The sequence below is a fragment of the Homalodisca vitripennis genome, chromosome 4, assembly GCF_021130785.1.
Source record: "Homalodisca vitripennis isolate AUS2020 chromosome 4, UT_GWSS_2.1, whole genome shotgun sequence".
Taxonomy (NCBI): Eukaryota; Metazoa; Arthropoda; class Insecta; order Hemiptera; family Cicadellidae; genus Homalodisca; species Homalodisca vitripennis.
The window spans coordinates 62,966,429-62,989,805 of record NC_060210.1 but is presented as its reverse complement, the minus strand read 5'-3'; the positions used below and the strand labels follow the sequence as shown (position 1 = coordinate 62,989,805).

General features: G+C 32.1%; 1 protein-coding gene across 1 annotated transcript; it reads left to right on the top strand.

Annotated features, from left to right (window-relative positions):
- Nucleotides 1–4,669: 4,669 nt before the first annotated feature.
- LOC124359393 (high mobility group protein HMG-I/HMG-Y-like) lies at nt 4,670–21,969 on the top strand. Its single transcript, XM_046812096.1, has 3 exons — nt 4,670–4,773; nt 18,122–18,345; nt 21,263–21,969. Exons 2-3 carry the CDS (start codon nt 18,145–18,147, stop codon nt 21,365–21,367), a joined length of 306 nt encoding a protein of 101 aa, XP_046668052.1. The 5' UTR covers nt 4,670–4,773; nt 18,122–18,144; the 3' UTR covers nt 21,368–21,969.
- Nucleotides 21,970–23,377: the final 1,408 nt, after the last annotated feature.

Genomic DNA, 23,377 nt, shown 5'->3' with positions numbered 1-23,377 from the left:
GGTAGCGAACTTCTTGATCTTATCGTTTACTGGTGATGAAACATGGGTGACGCATGTAAATTGTGAAAAAATGCAAAAAAACGAAGAAAATGTCTCCAAACTCTGTCAGCGAGAAAGATTATGACAACTGTTTTTTTGGGATGCTAAGCGTGTGATTCTTGTTGATTTCCTTGAACGAGGATCAACAATCAACGCAGAGAAGTGCTGTGAAACATTGCAGAAGCTACGGCGAGCGATACAAAACAAGCGTAGGGAAATAACGAATAAAAATGTGTTTTTCCATGACAATGCACATCTCCATACAGCCAATCGTACACAACAAGTCTTGGATGATTTTCATTGGGAAGTGTTATATCATCCGTCTTATAGCCCAGATCTGCCACCAAGCGACTGCCACATCTTTCCAGCGATGAAGAGTAGGCTCTCAACACAGCGCTTCGATAGTAACGCTGAACTTCATGCTGGCGTTAATCAGTGGTTAAGATCTTAGGCGGCAGATTTCTACAAAGCTGGAATCGAAAAACTTGTGTCACGTTATGGTAAATATCTCAATTTGAACGGGAATTGAGTTGAAAAATAGCCTAAGAATGTACCTTTTAAATGTATATAATAAAATATTCCTATTTCAGTTGGTTAATTTTTTATTTTAAAACGTCTGTTACTTTCTAGACAGCCCTTGCGATGAATGGAATTACATATACGCCTTTTGACCGAAGAAAACTTTTCACATCTACGACATGTGTTCAAAAAGTAACAAGAATTTTTATTTATTCATCTACATTAATGGTGTCACCTTCAAAATAGTCACCATTAAATTTTATTATCCACTTTTGACAGCGCTTCTTCCAATCCTCCAAACACTTCTCAAACTCGATCTTTGGGATAATTGAGCTCTCTTAGCTATGCACTTTTAAAGTAATAAACTTAAACAATAAAGTCATAGGGAGAAATGTCTGGAGAATATGAAGGCTGGGATATGGTTACATTACTGCTTTGGCCAAAAAGTCACGAATGAAGTGTGAGCATGTACATTTTGTTGATGCAAAAGCCATGAATTGCTTTGCCAAAAATCCGGGCGTTTTTCGGATTGCTTCACACAAACGGCTTTGCATTTTTTAGCAGTACTCCTTATTAACAGTTAGACCTTGTGCAAGAATTTATTGTGCACTGTGCCATTAAAATCAAAGAACACAGTGAGTGTAATCTTGCACTTGTTGAGCGTTTTAGCTTTATAACCGATACTGCCTTTTGAGACCAATATAATTATGTAGCCTATATACTTTTCTTGGTAGGACAATAAGCGAAACACTATATGGTAATACCATACACCGGAAGTAGATGGATATGATTTGAAATAGAAGCTTTGAGACTGAAGTAGACTTTCCAGACCTATATACTATATTATGTATACATTATCGTACATAACAAGGGCAATAGGGTAACCGCTACTACGTTAGATGAAATAACTCAATGCCCTATCAATCTAAAATGGATCATAAGATTGTGATATTTTCTAGTGATCATTACTGATTCTCAGGTCATTAGGCAATTTAAAAATGATATGCTTATGTGGTAGCTGTTATTCAATATGAAAATGCACTCAAACCTGCTGTTATCTGATAGTTATAATACCTAAAAAAAATCCTTACTGTTCCATCCCTACTCATCTTGGAGTGTGACGTATGTAACACAAGTTGAAACATACAATACCCATAATGCGATATTAAGAAATAAATTTGTTGTTCAAAATAAATTAACAATATTGGAAAACGCCAAATATAAAGGAAACAAGATCCTTAAAGTACGTCTAGACATTCTTTAAAAACGTATAAATCACACAACTTTAGAGAATTAAACTCCATTTAATTTTTTTAGTAACTGTTACTATACTACTGAAGAATATTTTTATCCTTTCAATAGGAATCCTCTTAACCTTGGCTTGTGCATAAAGCTCTTATATGACGTGCCAATAAATCAGAAGCACTCTGACTTGTCCAATACCTAGGAAATTCACTAGAATAGAGGATATTCAAGATATAAGACGATACATAACCATAGCAGACAGGATAAGAATGCATAAGAAGTTCTACGTCATAATTGTTGCTGTGTCATACCTACAAGAAAACAAAAGACAAATTATGCGGGTTGGGAGGAATGACAGACACTATTTAGGCATTTCGTTTACTCACATTTCCTTTTTAGACCGCAATAGTGTTGTCTGAATTTTATTGGATGATAATGTTTAGTTTTATAAATTGTTTAGGTTTCCTAGTTAGAGGAGATGGGTTGCTAATTTTATATCTAAAGTATAAATATATATTTTAAAACACTACACGATTTATTTATTGTGATAGTAACTACTCGTTGCTTCCCATCATGTAACGCCCCCCCCCTCCCGGTGTGCTTAATGAGCCACCATAGTATGCTGAGTAAGGCTGGATTAGTCGCGCCTAAATGGAACTAAAGCCCACTTCTGAGTTGTGTGCGTGCGTCGTCAGCGGCTGTGGGGAGTGTAAAAATAATAAAGTGCATCCCCGCTATTTTAGCGTTTTCCTTTATTATTCAACCTTCTGTTTGTTGTTAAGATGAGTTTATGCGTGTTTAGTGATCGCTGATGTTTATTTGGTGCTTAATATTTTCTGCAACAGTGTTTACATCTTCAAATAGATACGTGGTTCAACACTGGAACACTAAGAATCCTTGAACTAGCGCATTTATCTTGGTCAATATGTAGCGGTTTAATGCAAATTTATATACAATCGTAATTTGACAAGAATGCTTCGACTAATTGCTGATACGAGAACTAGATTAAAATAACTCAAAGAATTATTGCTCCAGATGCAAAGAAAAGAAAATATTATATGAATACTTGAGGCATGGGGTTTCTCTCATGGTTGATGGTGATTGCCAAAAATCGCTGTGCATTGTTCGTGGAGAAATGTTATCCAATGACTGTAAGAAACCGATATTATTAATGCGCCTCTTATTTATACAGACATACAAGCTACAAACAAAAAGACGTTACTTTGTTCAAAGATTAACGATAGCTCCTATGGTGGCTATTATTTTCATCTGTAAACAAAGATAATGCGAATTCAGTTAAAACGTGTTATAAAATTAGTTACTTCATGTAAAAGTCATACATTCAGCTGTCAAATGTATGATGGACGAAGAACTTGTAAGAAAAATTTAAAAATAACCCTGATAAAACAGTACAATTTAAAGGAGAATTAAGAATATTTCTGATGATATTAAATCTTCAGTTGTTGAAAACATCAAACAAAGCCTCCGGTTTTCCATTTAAGTGGATGATAATACTATTGTTTCCAAGTTATCAATTTCGCTTGCCATTGCAAGATATATTAATGGTAACACGCTTGAGGAAATCTATTGCTATGCTACCATCGCACTGACAAATACTCAAGTGATAGCATATTTAGTTCAAGGTTCTATTCAAGGTCATTTTTACAAAAATGAAATGAATTGGGAAATTGATGTAGTATTTGCTCTGATGGCGGGAAATCTGTCTGGCTGTTGCTGAAGTTTGCGATGTAGCTACTCATGTTGCTTGGAGGCTTTTTACAAACATAAAATCTAGCTTCTAAATACATGTCTGGTTCATTAATAAATGTTGTTATTCTATAAAAATAATTAATTTTATTAAGGACGGCGCAAAACAAATCAAGATTTAGTTGTTGTGTAAAGATAAGGACAGCGTACATGTAGCATTACCTTTTCGTACGGTGTTATCTGTAGGAAAAGTACACACAAGATTATTTGAACTGATAATTAAAGCACAACTATATTTTAAATATTACTGTTTTCAGTTAGGTTGCAAAATTCATGAAAAAATTCATGTTGGCCTTTGCATCTGACATACTTGAGTGATATAGTTTCAGAAATAAATAAACTTAACTTAAAACTAAATAACAGGTTCATTGCTATCTTCAAGGCGTCTGACAACATTGAGCCATAAATAAGAAATTATACTTCTAGAAATTTTGTCTCATTAAGAACACATGTGAAGTTTCAGTACATCACAGTTTTCTTGGCAGAAAAATCTCAAACTATCAAAAGAATTAAAATCTTATTTTTTATCCTACTTAAAGGCCTTCAGATGTTACTTACACTACTTTTCAGAGCGAAATTGTGAAGAGAACTATTCTAATCATGTTGATCAGTATTTTTTATTAAGCTGCAAACTTAGCAATATGAGATAAAGAAGCGCTGGTAGAAATTTCAACAAATTCTCTGCAGTAGAATTATATGTTACAAATCTCACTGACCTCTGGGCTAGAGTGTGAACGGAATATGAAAGTAACATCAATAAAGTATTGAAGTATTTGTTGTTATTTACTAGCATAGTCCTAGTATTTAGAATTGTAATTCAGGTTTAACTCAGATTTAAAACTATTCATAAAAGGTCTAATATTAGTATACTATTTTTATGACAAAATAAAGGAATCGGATTTAAAAAAATAATTTAAAACAGTAAAAACATCGCATATTAAATGAAATTTCTTTTTTTATGGATCTTTTATGAAGTTCATCCAATGAGTCAAAAAAAAAAATTATAGGCCAACATACTTTAGAGAAATATGTACTTAAACAACCCTTATATAGCTATTATTATAGTTTGTTGGCAATAACACAAGTCACGATTTATTACAATCATTTAGAACGTTGGCTACCCTGAATGCATCTGTCTCTGTCTTCTTTAACAACAGTCAACCGTCACACAAACTCAACTGGCGCCTGACTGCAAACTTTTAGGTGCGTTGTATTTTCATCTTATATTTATAATAAATCTAAGAAATTTTATCATTCTTCTAGAAAATTTCTTCTAGCAATATAAATTTTGAGCCTATTTTAGAAAATTTTCTAGATTTTTTAGTTATCTTAAGCGTATTTCTTTGATTATAAAATCGGTATGCTAGGGTAGCAATATTTTCGGTGTCCATTTTAGACAAACGTCTCATCTCTGTGTTGTGTCCTGGATGAGTAGTACATTGTGTTTGCTTATCGTGTTGTTTGAATAAAGCACAAATATTTATAACTAATTGAAAAATGTACGCTGAACACTTCCAACTAGAACTTATTTTAACTTTCTTTTTGACTAGGAGTATTGGGATTTCATATTCTATTTAACTAAGGTGAACTCAATCAATTTATTCAAGGAGGCCACAAATCTTTCCTTGAGATATTATTTTTTGTAAGACCAGAACAAAAAAATTGCCATAGGCCTACATGATATTTAATTTTACAAATATAAGTTGAAATATTTTGACCCTGCATCTGCCTGTATAATAACTTCTTTATTAAAGGTCAATTTGCAAGAGATGAACTGCTATAACATTTTATAATATGTACATAATGTATGCAAATATTGAAAATTGAGGATTGAGATCACTTATGTGTGTGTATGTGCGCACACACATACATATATGATAAGTGCACCTTATTTCTGAATCCCATATATAACTTATTTGGTTTTTTTTTACCAAATTATGCAAACTAATGATAATTAATTGGAAAATATTGGCTCTAAATTTTAATAAGCGGCCACCACTACAATTGAATCATCGATATTATCAACTGAATTATGCTATAGGTATTTTTTAAATTGCAGTATAGTTCAGCTGTTTTCTATGTAAAAAAAGTAATAATTTAATGGTAGGAAAAAACGATCTAGGTTGTGTGTATTTATTAAATGTAACAAAAAGCAAGTATAGCAATATGTTACTTTACTTGTTATGTATCATACAGCCATTTCCATTGTGACGGACGGGAACAAGCAGAGAGATAAATTTCCTTATAGTATATATAAAAAATAGTTATCAAGCATTAAACCTTCTTGCAAGTTTTTTCAGCATATCTTTAAAGCTTTTTTTAATCTCACTTAAAAAAAATACTTTGAAATATAATGATTTACAGCTTTTTTAACGCGTGTCGTGAACGGACGGGACGTAATTTGGACATACAGAAAACTACACTAACTTTTACTACATTTTTCTGTGAATTGTACAATACATTATTTTTTTATTAATAAAAGTATACGTTTTGTAAAGTTTTGGTTTTTATGGTAATCATGTGCTTTATATTCCATTTAAAAACTCTGTGTTAACAACAAAAAAATTTTCAAATTTAGCTGTTGACGTGTGACGGAGGGACGTGGACGGACGGGACAAAAGGTTACTTGTGTATTAAAAAAATCAAACAGTTACCTTATACACTTTTTTATTCATGACCACTTTTACTCAACTATTATTAACCTTAAAGTTTACTTACAACTAGAACCTGTATAATTGAAATTAAATATTTACTAGGGTTTTGCATCTTCACAGCTCGATTGACTTTGCAAACTTATAATAATTACTATTTCTCAATTCTTTTACTTCTGGCCCTCAAAAAATCCTTGTATTTCTGATACAGAAAACACTATGTATGTTTTAGAAGAGTTTCTATTTTCAAATAGTGGTTCCTTGGTTTTAGTCTTCTGCACTATATCATGAAACAAGACTACCACGTTGTTTGTTTCTTCTACGCACCCCCTGGGTATAGCCAATAACTTATGAGCCTCTCGTGCTGTTTACCTTCACTTACAAGTCTTACTAATATGTACTGGTCCAGCTTCTATTTCATCTTTTTTTTAAAGGTTTAGGTCTTTAATATGAGCCTCATACTTCAGAATATATTACAATCGTACATATTGGACTTTTTTTTTTCAGTGAAGAAAGTCAGGAATATAAGGAATCTTCATCAGGAAAGTTTTTCATTAATTGACTCATCATGACTTGTTCAAGGACTCTGAGAGTTGAAGCTGCTCTGATTTCTCAGTATTTCCGGCTCAATACTTCTGGGGTTTAAGTGTTGATGCCCGTAATTAATGCATTGGATGCCTGGACTTTCGGAATAGGTCTGACAGCTGCCCATCGAGACTCAATAATCTTGACACTCTTCAATATCTTTAACATCAACATACATCACTTTGATTTTGTTTGCCTCACATGTGTTTTGGACAACAACTCCAAAAAACTCTTCTGCAGATAGTAATGTTGTGCGCCTGGATTTGATTGTTCCCACCACCACCCTTTTTCCACAGTGCCAACCTACACCGTCACTGCCCCTTCCCATGAGAAGTGGCAAAGAAACACCATTCTCCAGTTACTTGGTAGTCCTTGTCCAGAAATGTCAGATTGGATAATGTAATAACGATTTTTAAACTGGCCAGCAACAGCCGTATGCAGAAAATCGCTACTTCCTCAATTTTGAAATGTTGTTTTAGATCACTTAATTATTTTTTTAAGAAAATACCAAATTGAAACTTGTCATGTGTAGGCCTAAGGTTATGCTAATCAAAGCATACATTGTTTTCCATTGGGAACCCATGCCTTACACCTTGTAAAATTGGTTACAAAGTGTGTTACTCCAGTGTCGCACTCTGTATTTCGTCTTGTTGCAATACCAACTGTATAAGTTTTCAAGCATAGTCTATCTGTAAGACAGCTTCACCTTGTGTTGCATTTTTCTTTTTGACTCAAAAATACTCACTCTGTACGTTTTTTATGTAGCAATGGCACTTTGAAACTTCCTAACATATTTTGTCATTTCCATTGCTTCTCCAATAGTAGTTCTACATAATGTTATAATGGTCGTTTATTTACCTCTCCCCATGCTTCAAGAAATTTGAGCCTCTAAATCTATATTTCAAACTATAAACTTAGTCAAGAATTTGTATCTTTGGCAATTGTTGCAAGAACTCGGTCATACAGGCTTCACTTGTTTGTTTACAACATTATGGCGGCCAAACAGTTCTTTACCTGTAGGTGGAAAAAACCTACAACAGCTTTAGACAATGATTCAGTTAAGGAAATTAAATTTGCATGTAGTTGCAACACATACATTATGTGGGACATTTTCAATAGAATACAATAAGACCAAATAGATGGGCTATGCTATCTTGCCAACATTGGGGCAGGTGAAGCAGGTCCCGCATGTTGAAGTGTGATAGGAAAACTCAAAATACGCTGCTTAGTGTTAAAAATTCATTTCTCCATTTCAATCAACTCGTGATCTATCAACAACTCAACAAATCAACCAACAACTCCCCTAATCACAATATATCCATTTCCCACTACATTCTTTCCTTTTATTACACAAACCCCATAACCCCCACCAAAATAAAATCCCAAAAAACCTACCCAAACCATACTATCCATACATAAAACCAAAAACCACAATCACCACCCCCATAACTTACTTCATCACCAAAATCCTAAAAATTTACCATTCACTCAACCCCACTTATTCCACAATAATTATAAACACTAATCATAAAACTTCCCCACAAAACAAAATAACAAACTCACAACATTAAATTCCTCCTAACAATAAATATATCCTAACTAAACCTTCATATCCTCTCCTAAATATCACACCTCATCTATCATTACCTATTTTCCAACATAAACCATAAACTACCCAAAACTCCACAACACCACCCCCTATCTATCACCCTCAAACAAATACACAATACATCCTCACCATCCAACCCCAACCCCAACCCCAAATAACATACATTAATGAAGGAATTCAATCTGAGTTAATACTCTAAACAAGTATAAATAGAGTTTATTTGCTATTTATTTTTTGCATATATACTATAATATGAGCAATGTTTGTATATTATGCGGGTTAAATTATTAGATGAGGGGAACATGACTTTAAACCTCATAATCCTTCAGCTTCAAAAAATATTCCCCAAAAAAAAAAAAAAAAAAAAAAAAAAAAAAAACTCAATATCTAAAGTTTTTGTTTTTACATATTATAACAAAGTGTATAAATGTTTAATAAAATATTTTGTTAAGTCTGTAAAATTATTGTACAATTAGTAAGGCAATAAGTAAGATTTATAGATTAATTATAATAAAGATGGAAAATTACTATAACTGTACATAAAATCTAGTTTCAACTTTACCAACTCAGTTAATTGTAACTAATCTGTAATACTCAGTGAGAAGGAGGATTAACTTTTAAGTTCATATTTTATAACTGTTAAGTTTATTGAACCTTTTTCAATTAAAAATTGCGCTAAAAAAGAAAGAAAATATAAGAAATAGATTTGTTTTTTTTAGGTGACCTTTTCCATGATGACCATGATGACAAAACAAAACAAAAGACAAAAAATGCATTACCATTTGTAAAAAACTTGAACACTTTCAAATTCAATGATCGACATTGCCCTTGATCGTAACTGTTTTCAAGAGATAATTTCTATAAGTTTGATTTTGTGTATTGATTCATTGAATTTCTTGAAAAATGGTTGTAGTCTCAACTTAAAATATTCTTAGCTATTGCCTTTATTATGAAGTACAAAATGGCTCTTGTTCGGGGCCATTGTCTAGAAACTGGTCCCCTGGAAAAAGAATACATTCCTATTATAATTTCGTTCATTACTGATGACGTCATCTTTTCAGATAAAATTTTTGATTGAAGTGATGTCCCTCTGTTTCATATTAAAACTTACAACAGACTGCAATTAAACCAGAGCTTTTTTAAAGCCACTGACGGTTGCACTAAACCCCCCCTATTTTTACATTTAACCAAACTCAATGTTTTGTTCAGAATTCAATGTGTTCCTGTTTCCGTTCTTATGTAGCTCTTTATGAAGTAGAATTCTTTTAAAGGCACCAGTGAACTCTCTTGCATGATGGGTTGTTGTTAAAGCCCCACTGAGAACGAATGTACCGGAACAGTCTTTCTAGGTGTTCTTGTATCTGGAAAGTACATAAGTTTTCAATCATTGGCTGATACATACTCTTTGTATAGCAGGTGGTACAGTAAGCTCGACATGGGCGAAAGTGAAGAGGGGGGTGCCAGGCGACGCTCCTCAGTAGGGTGATCACGACCGCGCCGCAATATTGTGAGTATCATTTAGCCGCCTCCGCGATTGGTTCACCTGAGGAGCACCCGATGTCTATCTATGGTCTTATTGTAATTAAGGGCATTTCTGAGCTCATGCGTATATGAATTTGGTTCTTAGAGAATATAAATTTACCTTTTTTGATACCAATACCAGGATTTTCTCAACAACAAAAGCGTACGCTTTGCTTTTACTGTCATAAACCATATGTCGATTTGCTATTTTTCTTTTTCACCTGAAACTTTGCTTTTGCTGTTTTGTTAGTCTTCTTTCCAGGAGTGTCTGCTGACTGTATTCACTGCTGTTAGAAAGCTATAACTTTTTCTTCAGTTTCACTTAGACAAAAACGGTCTTTTTCTCTACATGTTCTTTAATAAAAGCGATCACTTTTTGGCAGCTGAAGTTTCTCATAAACCTAGTTTTCTTACAACAGCAAGTTTTTTTGAAGGACTTTTTGGTAAAAATTTCTTTGCCAACGAACTACAGCCTTTCTAGGCTTTGCCTGTTTGAAAAAAAAGTTCCAAGTTCATTATTTTTATCACAAACTGTTCTAGCTTTTTCTTTTTGTTTTAACCTTATTTTCTTTTTTTTCAGTTTCCATTGCATCTTTTAAGTTTGTGTTCTTTTCTTACCTGCAATTGTAGAACTAATGTTAACTAACTTTTTCACTTTTCCTTAGCTCGCGATATTCGCTTTCTCTCTGCATCTTTCTTCAAACTCTTCTCCAGGCTTCTTTATTCGTTCTTCTTTTTTTCTCTGCTTCGTTGTTTTCGTGGATAGTCTTCGCCTTCTCTCTAGATTTTACAAAAAGCTCATTTGTCTCCATTTCCATAGATATCTGAAATCAACAAAAAACTCGTGTAGTTTTTTGAGTAATAAATATTACAAGAATCACAATGTTTATGTTGACTGCATATATCGCAACAAGATGTGCAAAAAAAATAAATATTCCATGACCTCTTTTTTGTAAGCCATGTGCAAGGGCATTATCTGAATCTAAACCCTTTATGACATTTACTTGTTTAATATTTGGGACATTTGGTGTGGGATCTTGTAGTTAAATCAGCTCTTTTAGAAATTTTTTTAATCAGTGAAATTAATCTAGCACAATGTTAATTAAATGCTACAAATTAATATTTCACTGCATAAACAGTCTCAAAGCCCTTAATCAGTACTACAACTACAGTTCTAATTAAAAACTAGGTGTAGGTATAACTTACATTCTACAAATAGTTAGGGTGTCATAATATTTTGAAATTGGAGAAATCAACCTATTTTACAATAAAATTAAAAAAATAAGATTAGCCTAGATTCATCTCACTATGGCCTAGATAGGCCTAGTAACTTGTACATTCAAAAAGTAACATTAAGTTAATAAATTTAAGTTTTAACAAACGAATTTAGGCCATGGGGTATAGAGATATTGCTAAAAAGTGTGACGGACGGGACAATTTTCAAATTCAAATAAAAACTAGAAACGACTAGAAAAAAGATCTAAAAAAAACTTTGAGGTTAGGCGGGGTTGCTTTCAGTGAATAGAGATTTTGTTATTGAATCACACAATTTTATTTTTAATAACTTGTAAAAATAAAACTTACTTACCTTTATTGTGACGGACGGGACACTCAATCTCTTCTTCAATTACAAGTTAAAAAGAATCCAGTACTATTAACGATTAAAATGAGAATGAAAACTATATTTCTGAAATGTTCAGAAGTAGCTGGTTTCCCTCCAAATCAGTCAGCAGGACTGAAATTGTTGTCATATGGTTAGTGATTTTTTGACTTTATTTCACCAATATCATCACCTTAGCTACCACAGAGATAAACACCAAGTTTAACCACGGTGTAAAAAAACATGTTTAATTTTTATTTGTTAATGAAAAAATGAGTTAGGAGTTGTTCAAATACTATTTTTATTTCTTGTTAAACTTAATTTAAATGTTGAATAATAATTATTTTAGTTTTGCCACTTATGTCTCTGTATTTGTGGAATGGCTGCATATTAATCCCAAAATTATGTTGTTAGCTACAAAATGCAAATTTGTCATAGGAGACCGATCAAAAATAATTTAAAATACAAAAAAATGTTGAATTGCAAAATTACACATTATAGGTAAAAGTTTGCAAACAAAATCTATAATGTGCCCTCAACTCTTAACCCTCCGAGTGGTGAAAGACGCTGCAGCGTCTATTAAATCTCGTTCGCGAGTGGCAAAGACGCTCTAGCGTCTATTAACGCAAGCCTCTCTTGTTCCGGTATTTCCGATGTTATGCCGCGACTTAAACGCTATATATTAGGTATGGTTAGAAAGACCAGATTCTAAACTTTAATTTGATATAGTATTTAGATATGCTGGTACTAATGGAACTCTTACAAACGGTTCATCCACCTACTGTACTACCTCCTGGACAAAGTGTAGGTCTTCTTCACGGGATTGCTTATTTACCAGACTTTGTGCAGTGTGTGTACACACCAAAAAAGGGGGTAAAAGTCACTTCTGGTGCCCAACTTGTAATTTTGGGGTTCATAGGGAGTGTTTCCCTTACCTGGAACATTATTGGAGGCCTCTCAAACTAGGAAGAATGATGAGGAATGAGGTTGGCTCTGATACTGACTAAAATGCAGTAAAAAACGTGTACATAAAAGTTTCGATCAGCAAATAGTGCGTTGTTTTTAGGAATAATACATATAACGGATACATATTTTTGTTCAGAATTAAATTTTAAACAAAATGGCTATTTTGGATTTGTGTTAAAAATTAAGTTTAGGAACATTTACTCAGCCTAATATAAAACAAAAAAATTTGAATTTTTTTTTTGGAATTCAACCCATTGGTTGTTTTACACCAATCCAAGGTAAGTGTTTCATATTATTACCATTCTACTCTGTGTGTTATGAAGTTTAAATCGATGTATGATATGTCATACTTATATAATATACAGGATTTTATATAAATTTTCTTTTGCGAACATACAAAAGCAGTAAAAATGTCCCGCCACTTGGAGAAAAAAGTACCGCCATTCGGAGGGTTAAACTATTCCTATTCCTATAGACCCTGAACAATGTAAAAGAATATTTTTTAGGAGTTTGTGATCAGCCCTCTAGAATTTTTTATTCCGTTATATAACAGGCACTATCTCAAGAGATGGTTTTTGTTTGCTGCCAACAGTGCGGGAGGTGATTTAAATGAGATCAATGCATTGATGGCCGGAGGCATTAGTATGAGACTGTTTGAAAAATAAAAATGCTTTCTAATTTATTTAAAGAATAATGAATACTATTTTCCTTGGCTTTCCTAAGTAGTTTTAGATCTGAAACTAATGCCTCCAGCAATTCGTGCAGTCTATGGTACCATGATTCTGTGCTGTGCTGATAGTACTGTATGAAAAACATCCCTCGAGATAGTACCTATCACTTGATAGAAATGCATTTTAAAAGGGTTAATCAGAAATGTCTGAGAGAGCTATCAAATACTATATTCAAATTAATTTGCAAAGATATATTCTATAGAAAAAAAACTTTAATTCGAAGTCTAGTTCACTAGTTCTAAATTATTCATTATTTTTAAAGCGATAAGTCATTTAGTTTCTTCAATAACCGTTAAAGTTATTCCTCAGTAGTCATCATCTAATCTATTTTCATGTTGGTATATTTTAGAAAAAAGTTACCTGCAAAACCAATAGTTACATCACATAGCGTGGAATCTATAATTTACATAGATATATGTGTTCATGTGTCATTCTCCACCAAACGCAATATTTAATGAAAGTAAATTAGAAAGAAAATTTTCATTTAATTCACTTTTTACAACAGCTTTCAATTACAATTAACATCTAACTTTCAACCATAGCATCGTTGAAGATCGCTATACAATACTTTTTACAAAAAAATGCATTTTAAATCCACAAACATGAGGCGTGTGTCACCGATATGATGCCTCATGTCCGTGAGAACATGAAACATCACAGCTTCATGGTGAGGAATTATTTTGAAAATAAAAAATGCATGTTGTTAAAAAATCATTTTAACAATAAACATAGTAATAATGCTAAAATATACTAAAGTATCAAGTTAATTTTAAAAATCTGCTTGAATCTGTAATTAATACTTAAGTGGTCATCCTGATCATGTCTATTAGCCTAAACTAAGATAATAATTGAAATATATAATTAATAAACAAATAAAATGCAAGGAACAGAGGTCAGACCTTAACAATAATAAATATTATATTTACAAGTATTGAACAATATGATTTCACTCTTCAATTACGTGTTATAATGAAAGAAAGTTATGTATTGCTTTTGTTTCACAACATAATAAATGACAAATAAATGTATTACTGTTGATTAAGAAGCACATCAAACAATGAACAACTCGGAAGATCTCACTTCAGGTAATGCAGCAACCAACAAAATGGTTGCTTTTGAAACAGCTGCCATGATCACTGCTGATTGACAATATTGTTACAAAGATAGTCAAGCAAGGGTAGGCCTACAGATCTTAGGCTTTCGTTAAGTATAAATGACATTACTAGAAACTGTTACGTCATATGTACAATTAAAATAATGTCAGTCAGAAAACTGTCTGATAAAACCGGTCAAATGCGAAGAATCACAACTTTTACAAATTATTGTGCTTTTTTTACGATTTGTAGACAAGTAAAGTCATTTATGTTTTATGTATGAAAATGAAATCAGAATTAGAAACATCTTTATTCAAAGTTTACACATGGTGTACATGAATGTTGTCAAGAATATAAACACAATATATATATATATATATATATATATATATATATATATTTAAATACATAAGTGGGTGTTTGTAAAGTCCACAAGAAATCCATAAAAATGTTAAATAATAAACAATATTAATTATGAATAATTTAGATAAGTATAAAATAAATGGTAACATACAGTAAATATATACAATCTTTATCTATTATGAATTTCAAAAAATTGCGAGAAAGAATAAAATGGTAAGTTGGTTAGGTAATTTCGCAATTTAATTTGAAAAATTGTAGTCTTCCGTTAATTCGCTATATGCGCGAAAGTTCAGGATCTCGTGTTTTTAACGGTATATGCTATATTTGGATTAAATAAATTTATAAACATTCAATCATGAGCTAAATAAGGTTAATACAGGATCGCTGGAAAACCAATGTCTGCCACCTCGCAAACAACAAAAAAATTGTTGGAAATCTTGTAGGTGCCAATTTACGGTTGAAAAGGGCAAATGAACCTTTTGGTTTACTGGTTTATATAGCCTCTGAACTGCACAGTAAATCCAATTAAGTTGGTCTAAAATGGAAACTTTTGCTTGAAATTCTATTACTTTAGTTGTGCTTTTTAAATTTTAATAAAATTTCTGAGTTATAATGTAATATTTTAATAAATATGCATCCTAAACTAGGTAAATATTTTATAAAAAACTTATCTAAACCAAAACTTAGAATGTGTTTGATTATTTAGTTTTTTAACAGTAAATTTAATGAAATCAGTCTCTTTTGAAAGGTTGTTATATACTTTTTTACATTTTCACTATTTTTCTGTTTTGTTTCCATTGTCGTCTAAGCTATCATTGTATTTTGAAAGGGCAACTGTGGAAGCATTCTTTACATGTTGAAGCTACACTTGAAATAATTGGTTTGTTTTGAAAAGGCAGGTGTGCTTCACTTACGCCTTTTCAAGAAAGAAATTATCAGTTGACTGGAGTATGACAACCAAATAAACAACTGCTTTTATTGCTATTTGAGTTCAAACCCATAACCTGTACTCTCTTCACAATACTGTACTCTCTAAGTACACGTATTATTGTTCATTGGTTTCATTTATATTTTATTTGTCCTGTGAAGAAATGAGGAAAGTAATTTTAACACAAAGAAAAGTGAGTAATCCTTCATGCATAAAAGTTGTAAAGATAAAGAATCTCACAGAATTGGCCATAAACTGATAAATACAACCAAAGGGAAGCTTAAACTATTTTTTGACATAGTTTCCACCGATGTCCAAACACTTATCATAGCAGGTGATCAATTTGTCTATATACTCTTCGTAGAAGGTACCCGCCAACGAATGTAACCGTGACTCCATGGCAGTTTTCATTTCATCGTCGGTTTCAAAGCGTTGGCTACCTAGCTCGCGTTTCATGTGCAGGAACAAGTGGTAGTCAGACAGTGCCAAGTCCGGGCTGTAAGGCAGGTGATCAAACTGCTCCCAACGAAATTGTCGAACCAATGTTTGAGTGTCACCAGCGGTATGGGGCTGAGTATTGTCATGGAGCAACACAATTCCATTACTGAGCATTCCTCTCCGTTTGTTTTGAATTGCCCACCTTAGTTTTCTTAAGGTTTCGCAATACCTTGCTGGATTTTTCAACTGCCCTTACCAGATCATCTGTGACGAGAGAAGACCAGCTGCTCCGATTCTCATTATGTACATTTGTTCAACTGCCATTAAACATTCTAACCCACTTTCTCACCATTCCTTCACTCATCACATCTTCCCCATAAACATCTCGAAGTTGACGATAAATTTCAGCCGGTTTCACATTCCTTGTGTTCAAGGGATCACTTCTGGCTGGTTTATACCTTCCAGTTAAAACTACCACTGGGAACAGCAAAAACCAATGTTTCACTAAAATCTGGGCAACCTTATGGATGTCCAGGAGCGGTACATCACTAACTGCAAATGTCTAGTTTCTGGAGTGCAAGGATAATTCAATAGGTCTAGTCTACTGTGAGAGATAACTGTTGGAGTTTGTTCCCTAACTATCAGAGGTTCTTGCTAGCCTCAAAAAGGGTGTGCCACCCCCCCGCCTTCTTCGACTGGAGAGGCTCGTTCAGAGCTGGCCTCCCCTTCTTCCGGGAGGACACGAGTTTGATATTAGAGCCTTCTTCCTCATGGATCTTGATAGAAGGCATCCCCTACCCCCTAACCTTACCCATCCTAACTGCACGATCTACGTTATTTTCAGTACTCTGGATAGTCAACCACTTGTTAGGGTTTCAAAGGATGTGGGTGTTACATTTTGGCTGATCTCTCCTTCAATAAGCATGTTTATGATTTATGCAGACATGCCTACAGGATGTTGGGATTCATGTACTTTTTTAAAAACACTCTTTACTTCCTTTGTATTGTATTCATTTTGTGGTATGTTTTACATTAAATTAGAGACTGTGGCACTCAGTAGTTAAAATGCTAACAAACTATAACTTAGTGTAGACAACATATTGATACTAAAAATATATTAACCAGCGTGTAGTATGTCTCTAACATTAGACATTGCATTGCTCGGTATTCAAAAGTATTGAATGCAATAAATGAAAACCAGTTACATCCATTTGTATAAAACTTTTGTATAGAATCATCCTTGATGCTGTGTGTGGTGAATACAACTTAGAGTTTTAGTTTTGCATTTAAATTTAGCATGTACAAAGCCAAAAGGACACAAATGTCACATTATCCAACTTAGTAAAAATGAAAATTACTAGAGAATTGGGAGGATTTTTCACAGTCGTCACATTGTACATGGAAAGGTTACCGTCTCTCAAGCAAGGCACAAAATAGCGGATCGAGTAACAAAAATCAATCCTTAATTGCTCATTTGTTGTAGTTATTTAGGAATCTCCATAGGAAGATAAGGTAAAGATAAGATAACAAAGATTTTTGAAACAAAATGCAAAGTTTGGATTTTGCAAAATCGCCTATAAATATTTCAAATTTTGGTAAATAAGTAAAAGTAATAAAAACTACCATCAGGTTTATATAGGAGAACAGAAAGAATGCCAAAATCAGTTTATGTTACTAGCCTTGGGGTAGATTTTGAGAGCTACTTTTATTAACTTTAGAAATAATAAATAATATTTTTTTGGAAGTTAGACACATCCTGACATACTTTCTGGTGGTTGTAAAAAAGTTTGCTTGTTTGTAAACAGTGTCTATTTCAATGGTATTACAGTAGAAATAAGACATACATTTTGAAAGTTTTAAATTAAAAATTACGATTTTAAGATTTCAGAGGAAAACCCCCGATCAGGAACTTTAGTGCCCTGTTGGAATCTAATGTCACTGGGGATTACAGGGTTCTTTAATTTGTGCATATGGTAAATCCAAACAAACAATTTTAATGTTTTGACAACTGTCCATGACAACTGTGCACACTATAAGCATAAGTTAACACAGGAACTTGTCTCAGATTTTCATACTAGAGAACCTAGGATGTCTGACGACGGTACAACTGTGGAGAAGAAAGGCCGAGGTCGCACGGCCAAGACTAGTGATGCAAAAGAGGCAAAGAAGCGAGGGAAGTCTGCATCAGACAAGTCTCCTGCCAAGAAGGAGGACGGAGAGGCACCAGCAAAGAGAGGACGAGGCAGACCTAAGAAGAAGGCTGGCGGTGCTGCTGCAGCTAAACCTAAGGTTATTCACATGTCTATTTGTATTACCTTTCACTATGGTCATATATATCTACAGATTTTAATTTATCGTAATTTAAATTTTGGTTCGTATTGCAACGTTGTATTTTATGTGTTAACTTACCTATACCTTGATAACCACAGATGTCGGCCAATTGGTCTGATGGAGCGGCCAAAATGAATTAACTTAATTCTTGTTGTAAATTAAATTAAGTCAATGAAATAGGATTTTTAGTTTGTTAAACGTATGATAAGTGAAAATTTTAAATAGGTATATGAAAGTTCATCAAGTTATAGGATTAGTTACTAACTACACAGTCTTCTTATTGTAAGATTGTATTGTAAGATCTTAGAATTGTAAGTTCATGTATCTAAAGGTAGTACGTTACTGATAAAAACTTATTTATATCCCTTTAAAGCAGCAAGATCTGTAAAATGTCTTAATCAAGTTTTAACAATACTATTTTACACGTTATTGCCCAAAATACTTTTATGATAGGATGTTTGGTTTGTATTATAATATATGAAATATCATTTAATAATACTGAAGAGAAATATCTTATGCAGTTTTTTTCTGGACTCTCTGGTGTGTAAATGTAGTCTAAGAGAAAAAACAGAAACAGTTCACAATAAAATCAGTCCACAGTAATGTGTCATATATGGATGTAGGCAGTTACTAGTCTACTTTTTAACTTATGCCAGGCACTTATGATTTGCTCTTGAAAATTCAAAAAAGTGTGCATTAGGTGAATATGGTGTTTCTTGTGATTAAACATAATATGTTTATTTTCTACAAAACAATGATATTGAATATCAATGGTTCATTGGATTGTAAACCATTTATATTTTATGCCTTTGAATGCAATACAAAAAAAAAAAAACAGACAATTTAACCCTTTGAGTGCCAAGAGTTGATGAGATAGGCCTGTGGGTTTATACATAGTAAATATAGATTATTTAATTTTATTTGATTTGTTATAGTTGATAAAAGCTATTTGCCAAATATGAGAGACAACTTTTATGCGAGTGCAGATTTTCAATATTTTGCACTAATATATATATATATATATATATATATATATATATGTATATGTATGTATGTATTAAGTCAAACTCAGTATAAAAAATACTTACTTTTTTGGAACTTAAAAAGTTGTATAGAAATCTATTAAAATTTGTTGTATAACATTTTAATTCCAAAATTTTAACACGTTTTACTGTTCAAATCAATATTACCAGTTTTAGCCTACTCTTACCCCTAAATAATGAAAGCTCTCATTTTGTTTATTTATGTTATGAATTATTTAGCTGAACACTACACTAACACCAAAAGAGTGCTTGGCGTCGTGAGAGGTGACCTGTCATGAATGCATCGCACTGAGAGCACGTCACTCCATCAAAAGTGCTTGGAGCTTAAAGGATTAATACAAAGTTCTCGCTGATTAAACCGAAATAAATCTCTAAATATGTCATTTATAGCCAATTGATTGGAATGTAACAGTTATTATGTTAGGTCCAACAAAAATGCAGAAATAAATACTATTTGTTCCGGTATAAATTAAATTCTGGTAACAGCAATGGTTTATTTCATGATTCTGCTTTCCTGTATTCTCCCTGTGTTCTGTATGGATCTATTAGAAATTTTCAGACTAAAATAACTTTATTCTACACATAACATTCAAATTCAAAGATTTTTTACTCATTAAACACATGAGCAAATTAATATTGTTATAATTAAAAAATATCTAACTCTATACATATAAATACCTAAATATAAAGTAACTTTTAATTTTTATTTTACACTTTAAATCCTTTTTTCCATTACAAATTTGTTTGCACAAAATGAACCAAATTATATATTTAAGAACACGTAGAAATTAATTGATTGAATACAAACTAAGATCCATAATATCTTTCCTTAGCTTTATTTCATTTGTAATTGAGTTATTTTCCTTCTGAACACTATATGGTTAATGTTGTTTCCTGATCTAATCATTTATCCACGTTTCTTTTTCATGATATAGAAACATAAGCATTGAATTATCAGAGAAATACCATTTGCTGGAGTACATAACTCCCAGAGTTTACATGTTCACAACATGTTTTTACATGTTCATCCCAACAAATAAAGTGATCAATTTGCAAGCCTAAGAAATTAGTGGTATTTATATACTAGTTTTACCTGGGATGTATTTGAAAAACTATAATGTTATTATTGTTTTATTTTGGGTTTTGTTCAGTTACAAATTTTTAAAATTTTATTTCACTAGCACTATAGCCAATTGGGTTGTGGTTTAGTTTTTATGGTCCGAGCAAAACATTGACCTATGACATTGAACATAATGTCATTGATGTTTTTGCCTTACAGCATCTCCAGAATACATTGTAAAGATTTTCAGGTGTACTATTTGGACGTTAGAATCTTAAGATATAAAGACCAATTAATAATGAATTTAAAGTGTTTCTAAGCTTATATGTTTCTGTTGAAAAGTGTAATTTTTTTGCTGTTCTACCAGGTGCACAAGATTTTTCTTTTTGTATACAATCGGTTTTCAGTTATACATTTCAATTATTAAATTAATGCCATTAAATTAAATTAAATATTACTATTTTTTATGCTAGGCAAAGCATTGAAAGAGCAAATCTTAATTTAACTGTGTACATAAAAAATTCATCAGTGCTAATATTCATCTAATGTAATTGTATTATACATAATCATTTATTTACAGATGTGTGGGAAACACAATTTTTTATATATTTGATCTTAATTTAACAAATAAGGATTTTAATAGGTAATGATAAAAACAAAATTGAAAAAGAATAATCAGTGTACTGTAATACAATGTTATGCAGTAACTTACCCAGCTTTCCTTACCCTTCACTTCCTGTATGTACAACTGAGTCTGGTCCTGTTTGCTTAGGCCAAGTCTGGTTCTGGCAAAAGAGGACGGCCCAAAAAAGAGGAAAAGTCTGAGGAGGAAGAAGAAGAAGACGGAGAAGAAGAAGAAGGTGAAGAAGACGAGTAGACTAATATTATATACCATTGAATGAGTAAGTGAAGGCCAATAGCCAAAATGTGTTCTCTGTACAAAATATTCTATCATAGTCTACATTACATATGTGTTCATTGCAACATATTACTGTAATCCTGTTTTGTGATCTTTGTAGAAACAGTAATTGTCATATTTAAGAAATTATCTCATTTATTATTTCGAATGCATTTGTTGTAGGGTAATTAATTAATTGTGTTCTAATATAATCTAACTATTTCGTCAAGACTTTATATTAGTTTGATAGACCAGTCATACACAATTAAATCCTATTATTTTCCTATATTTTTTACAAGTAACATTTATATATGTTTTTGAATGCATTATTTATTATTCCATGTGTGTAAGGAAACATGTATAATGGTGTTAACCCAATCTGTTAACAGTATTATGGTTACTAGATATAATAGTTTGTTTTAATTTCCAAGTAGTAGTCATACATTTTATACTCGAAGAGCATAAATGTAACAAAGTCAATGAAAAAAAAAAATTTTAGTCACGATCCTTAATGTTTCACATTTTTGTAAGTCTTATATAAGTACAATCAAATATAAATAAAGTATTAATGTAAATGCTGAGCAATGTGTTTAATTTAATTTGTTTACACTGAATTTCCTTTGTCCTTAATTTCCTAAGCATTTTTTAATTAATGCTTTTTGGAAGTTACACTAAACATTTTTTGTAAACCAATTAATTCAATTTGTTCTTTTCTATTCCACTTTGGAGGTATATCATAAACAATTGGGAGTTTTAATTCTTTAAAAAATGTATTTATTAAGCAATTACACTTTAGATATTTGAATCAAAAAGGTTTGCAAAAGATGGTGGCTTTATATTCTTGGTATGCGTAGTACAGCACAACCTTGTTTATGCGGAACAGTTAAATGGAGTGAAGAGACTCCAACTTTTTTAGAATGACTGATAACCATTAAGAAATAACATGGCAAAACCAGCTATTGGGATTCCCAGGACTTCCTAATGGACTTCAGTCAGACAAAACAAAACTAATAAATGCTATGTTAATCATGGTTTTTGGAGTTTGCTGATTCTTGTAATAACTTGTTTTATGATTTGGTCTCGTAAGTTCTCAAAATAACTAGTGAGTAAATATAACTTAAACTGTTTGGGTTTTATAGATCAATTCAAACTTAAATTGGCCACCAAATTTGATGGAGTAAGATTAGATACCTCTAGTTTGTACGCTTCTCCTTCTTTTTATAATACCTTTAAAATGATGTGTCTTTGCTGTTCAAAATTTTGACTTACCCCCAAAATACTCCATTTTGGAGGGAGTACACATTAATAAAAATTTTCATACATAAAAAACTCTTTAGTTGATCATATAAACATCCCCTTAAGTAAATCACTCCATCTCTATTCATAAGAAAGTTAATATGGGGAAAAGACTTTTAAAATACCGATATATATATACATTAAATTGTATAAATGGCAATAGCCTTATTTAATTTCAATAAACACTGAATCGCAAAAAGTACTTGCTCCGCCGGGAGTCGAACCCGGATCTCTCACTTGCCGGGTGAATGTGCTACCATTACACCACAGAGCGCTTACTTTTTCCGATTCAATTATTTTGTATTTGGCCATATCTGTCACATATGCATTTAAATAAGCAAACTAACATATGATCGGAAGACCAAATACCTGTCAAACAAATTGTTTATTGAAATTATATATATATATATATATATATATATATATTGCGTATTTATTTATTTCATTACATTTATAGTTTTCAAGCTATCTGAATAAATAATATTGTAAGTTACTTCTTAGTAACATGAATAAATGCACACTCACTCTTGTGTGTTATCTTTTATGCAAAAAATTAATGTAATAAACTAAACAAAATGTTGAATCACTTAAAAGCTGATTTATTATTATTTTTGCTACAATATGTATTCCCAAAACATCTAACATTCCAGTTGTGTGATTTTTGTTTGTTTGTAAATTTATAAATAATCACAA